The sequence below is a fragment of the Rhinolophus sinicus genome, linkage group LG05 (genome assembly GCF_036562045.2).
Source record: "Rhinolophus sinicus isolate RSC01 linkage group LG05, ASM3656204v1, whole genome shotgun sequence".
Classification (NCBI taxonomy): domain Eukaryota; kingdom Metazoa; phylum Chordata; class Mammalia; order Chiroptera; family Rhinolophidae; genus Rhinolophus; species Rhinolophus sinicus.
Genome location: NC_133755.1, coordinates 108,646,810 through 108,658,902, shown reverse-complemented (window position 1 = coordinate 108,658,902; position 12,093 = coordinate 108,646,810). Strand labels below are relative to the sequence as shown.

General features: G+C 34.0%; 1 protein-coding gene across 1 annotated transcript in view; it reads left to right on the top strand.

Moving 5' to 3' along the window:
- Positions 1 to 10,311, top strand: part of LMBRD1 (LMBR1 domain containing 1) — a 91,341-nt gene extending 81,030 nt beyond the window's left edge. Inside the window, exons 15-16 of the mRNA XM_019749339.2 lie at positions 9,534 to 9,625; positions 9,757 to 10,311. Coding sequence (XP_019604898.1) covers positions 9,534 to 9,625; positions 9,757 to 9,873 — 209 coding nt within the window. The 3' untranslated portion in view covers positions 9,874 to 10,311. The remainder of the gene's footprint in view (positions 1 to 9,533; positions 9,626 to 9,756) is intronic.
- The last annotated feature ends 1,782 nt before the right edge of the window (positions 10,312 to 12,093 follow it).

The following is a 12,093-nucleotide window of genomic DNA, read 5'->3' as shown; positions in this document are numbered from 1 at the left end:
AAGGGGGATTTAATAGTTTAATCAAGAAATTCAGAATCTTAAATTTCTGTTCTTATTTTGTGTGTGTGTGTGTGTGTGTGTGTGTGTGTGTGTATAATCCCTTAAAATGTGGAGAACTGACATTTTAACAGTTTGTAATAGGCTCTCTATTACCTTAATTACATATATATATGTATACATATGTGTACATATATACACACACATACACACACATATATATATATGTATGTGTATATATATGTATACACATATATATATATATACCATATGATGGTAGGTGAAAGAGTGTAATATCTCATTTTTTATGCCTTTGTGCATAAACAGTCTGAAAGTCTGGCTGTATCAGGGAAATGAAATTTGGAGTAAAGACAAGTATAAATATTACTCTATTTTTTGTTGTTAATAAATAGCTTTTATTGCATAATTAAATTTAAAAAACAACAACACTGGTAAGCCTTTTTAAGGATGAAAACAATGAGAGACAAGATAGTAGCATGCATCTTCCACGGAGATACTGATTTTAGAGAGGACTGTTTTCCTTCTTGGTTGTTGAAAAGTTGGAGTGGCAGATAGTTACCGAGACTGAAAAAATTTGAATTCTTAAATTCTTGGTATCATATTTTTCCTAGAATATGGACTGTTTGCTTCTACTTGAACTTCTGAGGTTCCAGGAAATTTTATTTAGAAGTGTAGATAACTAAGCAATATTGCTCAAGCACTTACATTATCACTAAAAATGAATTCAGGGATTTTTTTTTTTTTTAACCTGCCCACCCATACTTTGGCCTGTAAGGAAAAAAAAAGTGTTTTGTAGGAGCAGCCTACTTCTGTTTAAAACCAGTGTTTTATTGCAGTAGTTGACACTTGATGTTTGATTTATACAGTTATAAATAAAATGTTCATTTTAATGAAATCCAATTTTAACAGACTGAAAATTAAGCTGATCAAGGGATTTAATTAGAAACTAAGCCTGAAGGGATGAGGTTAAAAAGGGACAATGATGCTTTGTGATGACAGTATTTGTTAATGTCTCCTGTGGTACTATGTGCCCAAGTGGATGATCCATAAATGTAATTTGAAAGGAAAATGGTACTGGACTCATACTGTGTTTGTTTTAAAAAACAGGCTTGAATATGGACTACCATTTTAACACCTCCTACCCCGTATTAAATGAAGCTAATAATTTTAGGTTTCTGGAATTTTGTAATAAGAAGATCCAATTCTGAAGAATATATATCATTTTATCCCCCTCAAACACAAGCATGTGGAGCAGTGCCCTTTAAAAAATACTGTATAGTCTTTTTGTTTTATAGTCTGCAAATTTGGGGATGGGGATTGGGATGGGAAAGTTACAGATAGTTAGATTTAGTCTATAAGATGAAGATAAATCAACTGTATTAGATTGTGATAATTTTATTTAGAAAGTTATCCTGTTTGAGTAATACAACAGTAAGTAATGGCTGCATTGACAGTGCTTGAATTGTAATAGCCATTTAAAAGATATTGACGTACATTTTTAGTAATACTGAGAATCACAGTCCTTAGAATCTTGCAATTCGAAGATAAACTTAATAAATGTCTTAATTTCCAGGAGTCCACATGATCATTTAATTTCACTTATCTATTATTTCTGTGCTTCTCATTTAACAAATGTTTTCTGATGTCTCGTATATGTCAGGCACTATTCTAGGTACTAGTGATACAGCAGTGAACAAAACCGTCCAATATTCCATTCCCCACGGGGTTTACTTAGTAGAAGGAGAAAGATAAGTATTGTCAGGTAGAAGTGTTGTGGGAAAAAAACAAAGTGCAGCAGGAGGGTAAATGTTGCCCAGCAGAAGGGATAGTTTGAAATTTTAATGAGAGTAGAAAGGAAATTCTTACTGAGAAGCTGACATTTGAGCAAAACGACCTTAAGGAATTCAGGAGGAAAGGCAGAGACCTGTGGGAAAGCATTCCAGATCGAAGTAACAGCAAATGCAGAGTGGGAGTCTGATGGAGGAGGAAGAGGAACAGTAAACAGTCAAGTTTAAGGACTTCAGCTTTTACTTTCAGATTGCAAGCATCTGGAAGATTCTGAGCAGAATCACGTGATTTGACTTAATGTTCTCAGGGGATCATTTTGACTACTATGTTGCATAGAGACCAGGGGTTGGCACACTTTTTCTGAAAGGACCAGATAGTAAATATTTTACTTTTTTGTAGGGCATGCAGTCTTCTCTCACACTGTTCCAGCCTGCCATTGCCACACAAAAGCTGCAATAGCCAACACATTATAGATGACTGTGGCCTTGTTCCAGTGAAACTTACAAAACCAAGTGATGGGTTCAATTTACCCTTTTGGGTTATAGCTTGCCAACCCCTGAGACAGACCATAATAAACCAAGGGCAAAGGCGACTTGACAGGAGGCTTTTGCAGTAATCCTGGGGAGAGCTTATAGTAGTGGTGGAAGTGGCAAGAGGTGGTCAGATTCTGGATACAGTTTGAAGGTTGAACCAAAGGATGTACTGAGGAGTCTAGAATAGAGGATGAGAGAGAAAGGAGTCAGGGTGATGCCTATCTATGTTTTAGAGTTTTAATTAGAAAATGTTGCTTAATTTTTTATATTCTACTTTTGGTAGTATCTAGACTAATTGTCTTAAAATCTATTTGTAGCTATTAAGGTTTTAAATATATACCTTTTTTTTTTTTTTTTTTACTTTGAGCCTGTTTGTTTTGTTCTTGGTATTCCTTCATAAATTGAGAACTAATACGATAACCTAATAACGTCTCAGTCTCAGTCCCACCATTGGTCCTTGCACATTTTCTCAGTAAGTTTCCCGTATGGCATGTGTGTCATAATGTGGTATGTAGGGTTAGGACGTTCCTCATGGTCAAGGATGAAAGCAAAATAGCCTGTTAGCTGTCTGTGGGTAGCTCTGAGACTCATCACTGTGGTGAAAATAATATATAGAGCCTTGCCTTATTTTGGTACTGTGTTTATAAAAGTGTTTAAAATGTGTAATTCTTGGGGAGGACAGCACAAACTATTAAATAAGGACTTTGGACTATATTTACTGACTTCACTATTTCTTATATTATTAACTACTGTTCAAAGCACAGATATCTTCATTCACTCTTTCTCCACACCTAATCAGCTAAGGGATGCGGAGTCTGTTGTCCTAATGACCCCCACACCTCATCTGAATTACATCTCACATGAATTGGTGTATCTTCTACCTAGTGCTCCACTCTTAATCCACACTACCCAGTGGTATTCAATTAATTGTTCTGAAGCAGTGGTTATCAAACTGTTGCATGACTCTGATAATGTCATTCCTCCAACAGAAACCTTAAGTGTACATCCCCCCCATCATCTGATTAATTCCATCTAGGATTGAAGGATTACTGCTATTTGACCCATCCTACACATTTATAGCTTTTTTTTCATACATATTCTGAACATGGCTGTCTTTTCCACCTTTGCTTTACAACTATTTGTTCTTGAAATGGCACAGCATTTCTACCCCATTCCTCCTATTTTCATCAATCAGAATCCTGACCATCCTACTAAGTTTGTTTCAAGCTTTACCCTCTTTTGAACCTTCAAACATATATACAGTCTCTTTTTTCCTTTGAATTCCCATAGCATTTATACTTCTTATTTTACCTTACTGTGTTTTAATTTATAGTCATTTATATATCTTTATCCTGCTCTTTTATATGGATATAAGCTCGTTGAGGATTAAAAATATATATATAAGTCTGTTTATCGGTCTCCCTCAAATAACATTTGTAGAATTAAACCATGTTTTGTTTTGTTTTTTAATTTGTTCTTTTTTTTCTTTCTCCTTTTGAAAAACTTACTAAGGTAACATAAGCTATTAATATACCTAATATTTTGTAGCTTCTTGCTCACTTTATTTGTGGGATGAAGCCCATTTTACTTACTTTTAAGTACCTACTGGCTTCCTTTTATTATTTGGGTCAATTGCTTTCTAATTCTGCTGCTCAGCTATAATGTTATAATTTCTCTTCATTGGGCTTCTTATGCATTGTAAACCATATCTTCTTCGCTCTTGATTTCTTCCACCAAGCCCCTAGTTTTACTAGAGTGAAAAAAAAAAGGAATGCTTGCATGAAATACATATCTGAAAAGTCCTCATTTATCTGTAACATATTTTGTTCTCACGATTGATACAATTGGTGAGTAGTTTGATTGTTCTTAGATTCTGTGGTAAGGAATAATTTCCTTTAGAACTGTAACGGTATTGCATCATCTGTCTTCCATTTTTAACTGTTGAGAAATCTAATACCAGTCTGTATCTGCTTTTGAAGCTAACTTATAGTTTTCTCTTTTCTCCATTTTCCCTTTGGGAAGCTGTTGTTCACTAGAAACATATTATGAGGACAGTTACCTTTGTAACTCCTTTTTAAAAGTTTTATGTAATACAAATGTAATTAGGAGCATTCTTTCTTAAAGGAGCAATACATGTTTTAGCACCTTTGAGACACCTTGAATTTACTTAAGTGTAATCAGAGCTCAACACAAATTATACTGGTTCTTAAAAGTAGTCACTGTAAAACTCATTTTTTAGTGCAGAAAAATCTGTCAAGTGCCATATTTATTGGCCTGATACAGTTGAGGAATTCATAAAATATAATAAAACAATTTCCATGGTTTTCAATGTTCACCAATTCGTTACCCAGCTCCCCCACTGAGATTTAACAAAACATCAATTTAACTGTATACCGTTTGTTAAATTTTAAGATAAATATATAACTTTGGTTTTTATGACACATTTTAATTTTTTTCTGCCCTCCATTTTCTTACTTGGATGTATGTATGTTGCTAGTTGTTTAAGCTTTTATGTGTATATATTTCGTATGCTATAAATCCATTTGACAGTAAAACAATGATTAACTGAGATTTTACTTCTAAACACCTGTCAGATCCAATCTTCCTTTATATCTTGACAGCTCATGTTTTCACTTGGATTGTCTCCTGACTTGGTGAATCTCTTTCTACTCTCAATTCCCACTGCCAATCTAAACTCACTCATGTAATTTCCTTTCTTAAAACCATTTAATAAATAATTTCTAATTATGTCACAATAAAGTCCAAGTTCCTTAGCCTGTATACAATTAAGATTTATATGTCTATTATAAATATTCAGTAGTAGCAAGATTCTAATCAGAAATCAGAGTTAGCATAATCATGGACAGCCATGAGAAATGCAGTGGTATTGTAAATAGTCCAATCTTCTGCCAGTTTGTCACTAATCAAACAAAATATTTGCTTTAAACTTCATCCGCCAAATGCCCTCTCTGGTATATGCATGTGCAATATAAGGATTCCTTTTATAAATAAAGCACAAGTATGTAGTGTGATTCTAAAGTGATTTCAAGTGAAGATATAACATGATGATGACTTAATTGTGGCTTAAATCAATACTGTGTTATTTTTTTAAAAATATATTTAAAGTAGAAGGTGCTATTTATCATATCAATAACCAAAATTATCTTAGTGGCAGTCAGTGTACATCAACAATGACATACAAGTAGTCTAAAATGAAAAAGGAAATACATAAAATTTATCGGGTATATTTATAAAGGCTGCTATTACACGAAAAGCAATGGTCTAATTGCACTTTCCATTATTTATCTACTTAGATGGAAAGTGAGGAGGAAGGGTGAGAGCAGGATTCAAAAGTCTTTGAATGTACTCCAGATGCCCTTTGTAAGCTCTTAAAATTTGTATCTTTTTTGTACGGCCACTGTGTCATCTGAAAAGAAAATTTGTATGAGTCCCTATTTTCGGTTTTTCATTGTTAACATTACTTTTTAGTTTAATTGGAGCTTTTATATGTCCTTTTGAGGAGCAGCAGTCAGAAGCCTCCTGAACAGTTGATTTTAAAACACAATCCCTAAATGAAACATCCAGCAACTTAAATTTACTTTGAAGGTCAAACCAATTTTAAAATGCTTATTTATAATTTTTATGCTAACTGTAGAAAAACATCTATAGATCTCATGGATATGTGTGATTCAGGTGAGCACCTGGAAGATGGCAGATGGTGAGGAGAAAAGCCCCCCTCCATTTATTCAGTGTGTAATTATCGCTGGAATATAAAAATATGCATGGGGCTTATTAACCAAAATTCTTCTGTGGACATGTGCCACTTTACATAAATATATGTACATATAAAGATAACTATAAAGAGCTGTTACATACTCATTGCGTGTGTGGATTTGTGGTCTAGTGTCATTTTTCAACAACAGAGCCAAACACAATAATTTTACCTTTTTATCTTATTTTAGAAGGCTTGTATCAAATCTGCAACCTTTGAAAATGGTAAACATATAAAACAGTGTGATAGGAAAAATATTTAAGATATGTTTTGTGTGTCAGGCAAAAGAATCAGTGGGTATAAGCCAATTTAAAATGTCACTGAGTGGTTTATTAGACCTCTGGGGAAGATGATTTGATTTTACATGCTTCTACTAGCTCAGCCTCTGTCTTGTAATCCCTGTTCTGGCCCTGAAATTGCTAATTCAGCCAAGTTCTGACTCCCAAAATATCTTTAAGTATGGAAATGAGCAATGGAACTTTTATTTTTAAAGTTTAGAGCATTGAGAAGTTTGAATGACTTTCAGATAGGTTTATATTTGTGTAGTGTATCTCATGTGATACTAAAGCCATGGAAAATGCTGTTCTTGTTTTTAAAATAATTGTGAACAGGCATTTTAGCATAAGTCCAAGCCTGTCCGTCTCTTCATTTTTGAACATTCACATTGGTTATTTTTATTTAAAGGTGTATAACTATCAGGTGCCCTGTTACTAAATGATATACTTTTGAATTTCACCAAATCCATTTATATCCATTTTAACTATAGAGACAGAAAAATAATGAACAGAGTAGTCATGATGCTAATGCCTAACCATTTATTTTCCATACTACTGTTTATTGGACATATACTTCTAAAATCTTAAGATTAGTTGCTTTTCTTGCTACTATTTGAGCAGCTCTTGAGAACTGTAATTTTTTTATTATTGGTTCAGTTATACCTTGAAAATGAAAAAAGAAAATTAATATTAACTGTCACTTTGCATGGGGATTTTGATTTACAGTCAGCCCTCCATATTCATGGGTTTTACATCTACAGATTCAACAACCGTGGATCGAAAATATTTGAGAAAAGAAAAAATTCCAGAAAGTTCTAAAAAGCAAAGCTTGAACTTGCCAGGCAGTGAGCACTACACTGAATCCATGCCAATGCAGTGATATATAGGCATACCCTGCTGTAACCTGTATGCAAATGTAGGTGATATGCAAATATTGTGCCATTTTTTTATAACAGACTTGAACATCCCAGATTTTGGTATCAAAGGGGTCCTAGAACCAATCCTCCATGTTTACTGAGGGACGACTATACTTCATTTAGTCTTTAGAACGACCCTGTAAGGAAATATGATAATATCCTTATTTTATAATAACAGAGTTTCAACAGTTCCGATTTGCCCATTCACATGACAGACAAGTAGTCAAATGATATTTGATAACAAGTCTGTCAAACACCAGAGTCTGGGCTCTTCATTTACCATGCTGGACATTTTAATTATACTTTAATTTTCAAAACATATTCATGTGACTTGTTTTGACATTCTTGAAGTCTTGACAGATTTTAGTCTAACGAAATTAGAAAATATATTATTTAACAATATGGCTTTAAAATAAAATACCCTTTTTAAAAAATTTGGTTTACTTCAGCAATCATTGGATATGAATGCCAGGTGCTCTGATAGGTTCTTTGGCATACTCAGGCTAATCTGACTGGGAAAATGACAAATTGAATATATTACTATGAAGAAAGTTCTAAAATAGAGTGAGAATAAAATGTTGTGGGAGCAGAGTAGATGACTAATGAATTTCCTGTCTAGGAGTCTCCTGTGCTAGGCTGAACTCCCAGTGCCTAGAGTAAAGCTATAATCTGGGGTGCTAATAACTACAGGACAGAAGGGAAGCATTTGGTCAGCCAGTGCTGCTTGGAGCCTTTTTGATTTTGCTTAGGGAGCTTTGAATATTCCTTGTAGACTTCTCTGTTGAGAAAGAGAGCAAAGAATATAGATCAGCATTAGATCTATATTCTATATGCTCCTTGCTTATGACTAGAAGAGGTTTCTTCTCTATTAACTGCATGTTTTCCTACCAGGAAAAGAGACTGGTTTGTACAGTTTGGTATTGAGCATTAGAAGTAAATGTTGAAGTACAGTGGAAGGGGTAAGAATAGATAAGATTTAGATTATGTAAATATTTACATAACATACCTAAAGCTTTATATAGCACGTCTTATATTTGGATAACATAAAACCTAATGCTACATTTCTGAAAACCACGTGACATGATTTTAGATCCCTGGTGTAATAAACTGGACTACAAAATTCCCAGCTCCATTTTATGTTTTAAGAGAAAATAGCACTTATTTATTGAAGCTGCAAGAGAGTTCATAAAATTAGAAATCAAGCGTGCATTTTCTTAATCAGTAATAGGATGTGATATGGGTCTCCTAATTGAGTGTAGAATTTTTTGCCACTATCCATTTTGGGTAAAAATATGCAGAAAGCATAATCGTTTGTAATTAATAGACTTTAAATAAGTTGCTTTGTAAGATACTGATTTTCTTCTGTAATGAATAAAGACCCTTTGAAATTTGTGAGGTTGGAATCCTATATTAGCTGCAGCATATATAATTTTTCAATCAAATTATATTGTGCTGCCCAGACCTTTCTGAATGGTTTTAATAAGCAAGTATGTCCTTAGACATCATTTACAAGATATATGTCAAGATATAAAGAGGACTTTGTAACCTAATAGAAATAATGTACTTTGGATGAAACTAGTATGGGGTCTGACACAAATATCAAATAACCAGCCTGCCACATTTTTTTGGAAAGAGAAAAGTGTATGATTTATTTTTAATTCAAGCTGTAATGCTACCTCAAGTTCAAATAGTAAACATATCAATAAATAATGATATTTATATTTTTAAGAAGCAGCAGCCATCTTTTCAAAAGCATTGTTACAAAGAGAAAAAAGCTCAGAACCTTCTCAACTTTGAGCTGTCCTGATAATTGGATTCTTAGGAAAATGCAGCTTAATATTAGCCACATCTGATTACTTTGGGGGTTTTTTTAGTGTTCATCTGGAAAACTTGATCTGTTTTGTTTTAAAACATGTCTGGCACTCCTGGTTAAAATGCTCTTCTAGTTTAAATAAATTGAACTAGTCAGTATAAATTTTTTTATGCTTACAAGTCACGATTAAATTGGTGGCATTCATTTTTAAAAATATGTCATATTAGTTGGTAATCTAAACTATAGTTAGGTGATTGAAAGAGTGGGCTTTTGAAGACAGAGTTTGATTTCAGTCCTAATTTCTAATACTTACTGACTGACTTTGGTCATTAGTTTTGATGACTTTTTATGTATAGAGTTAATAGTCCATTTCAAGAGAGAAATTATCTCACAATAGTTTTTTCTTTGCTTTAATAGATCAGTGTACTGTTACCCGGACATACCTATTTCTTCACAAGTTCTGGTTCTTTAGTGCTGCGTACTATTTTGGTAACTGGGCCTTTCTTGGGGTAAGTATGTAAATCCCAGGGGTGATTTGACCCTTTGTGGTCTGTTTTTACCACAGAAATGCCATTGGATTTTAAATTCATTACTTTCTGAAAGATTTGAGAACTAACATATAGACTATGTAAATTTACAGGTATTCTTGATTGGATTAATTGTATCCTGTTGTAAAGGGAAGAAATCAGTGATTGAAGGAATCGATGAAGATGATTCAGACATAAGTGATGATGAGCCCTCTGTCTATTCCATTTGACAGCCTCCTGCCTTAAAGGTTTTATAAAGCTCACTGAAATATCTCATGCATTTTTAAAGTGTTAAACTGCATTAGGATGAATGGAGTAGCTTTCATCAAAAATGGGAGCATGACTATTAAAAAAAAGTATATTTTTTATGTTTTCTGAAGTAACATTATTGTATCACAGATTAATATTTAAAATTGCTGTAATACTATGTAAATATAAAACTACCGGCTTTGTGAGAGAATGTTTGTGGAAAATTTTCTTCTCTAGTGTATATTAGTGTTGAATTGATTAAAAATCTTCCAGAATTAATATTTCATTTTGTCACTTTTTAAAAACATAAGTCGCTTGTATCTGTGCCTTTGGATCTCTAGAGTAATGTGGAATTTTACAGTGTCTATATCTGATTGTATAAAAACAATATTCTCAATAAAGCTGATGAATAAATGTTACTCCCCTATACAACTTGTTTTCTATTGTCCACATTAAATCATTAGTGCCATTCAAATAGATATTCAAATAGATTTCATGGACGGATTTCAAGCTACCATGGCATTTCAAGTGTGTTATATTATTCAGATGTTAATCCATATCTGAATATGGATATCTTGCTACCTCTATAGCACTTAAGGCATATACATAGTTGTAGGTAGCTAACCTCAAAATTTGTATTCCACCTTAAATAGGAGTATTGTCAAGGATAATTAATATTAAAAAAAATCAGTTTAAGGTATGTGCCATCATAGTGTGGCTTTACAGATTTTTTGTATGCTAAAGATTTAGAATTTGCAAAAGGTATAAGGAAAGCTGTATAGTATCAACAGGATAGTGAGAAATACCACAAATGATATCCTAGTTTACTAACATAAGCAAGTTAGACCTCGTAAAAAGCGCATGTCATGATCCTTGAAATAAAATATCATTAAGTTTTGAAAAAGACTTAGCAATTAACAATCATGTCCCACTTCATTCTTCTCTCCCTTAATTTTTGTGCCGCATTGCTCTGTTCTGCCTCTGTGTCTGTCTACATATACCTTCACAGCCTTCATTGTTGGCTTCTCCATGTGCCCTTTACTGTTATTTACCAAGATTACCTTCCCTTCTGTTCTAAGTTTTCTTTCTGGACAATCTTATATACCCTTGGTTCTCATCTATATTATTCTTTCCTAAGTTCCAAACTTTGTCTTACCTAGAAATTAACTAGAAATTACTTCTTCAACTGCCAACATGTTGAAAATTTAACTCCTCATTTTTCTGGGCATACCAGGCCTCCTGTATTTGTTTTTCAACAAATGGCCCCAGCACATACTGGATTGCCTAAACCAAGAATCAAATAGACCTCCTTATGTCCTGTGTATACGTGACTCATCAAACGGTCAGGTCATGTTGATTTCTATTTCTTAACTGTCCTTCTGTTTGTTCCCTCTTCTCCATTCTTACTGCCACTCCCTTTGTTATGGACCAAATGGTGTCCCCCAGAATTCTTATGTTGATGTCCAAACTCCCCAGTAATGGAGAATAAGACTATATTTGAGATAGGGCTGTTAAAGAGGTAATTAAGGTAATATGAGGCGATTAGGTGGGGCCCTAATCTAATATGACTGGTACCGGCATATGAAGAGGAAGAAACATCAGAGAAAAGACCATGTGAGGACACTAACGAGGCCATCGACAAGCCAAAGAGAGCCCTCTGGAGAATCCAGCCCTGCCATGCCAGCACCTTGATCTTGGACTTTCAGCCTCCAGAACTGTGAGAAAATAAATTTCTGTGGTTGAAGCCACCCAATCTGTGGTATTTTGTTACGGCAGCCCAAGCAGACTAATCCACACTGGTTCTTGAACTTCCTCACTGGACTTTCTGCCAAGTCCCAACTCCTTTCACTCTCTCCTGGACAATGAAAATACAAATCAGATTGTTTTATTTGTTTGACATGCAAAGTTTTCAGTTACTTTAGAATGATGTCTATATAAGCCACCACATAATGTATAAGGTCTTTCTGGTGTGTGTGTTACCTATCCAGTTTTCTCTGCCATCCTCACCCTTACTATTATCCAAATGGCTGTGATTCCTCACATCCCACTCTGTTGAACTGTTCCTTCTATCTATGATGCTCTTCCCTTTCTTTTGTCCTCTAAGAAAATCTTTATTCTTCAGCTCTCAACCTTGGCATTATCTCCTCAAATACCCCATCCCTAAGTCTCCAAGGCAGAGTTAGGTGCTGTCTTTTCTTACT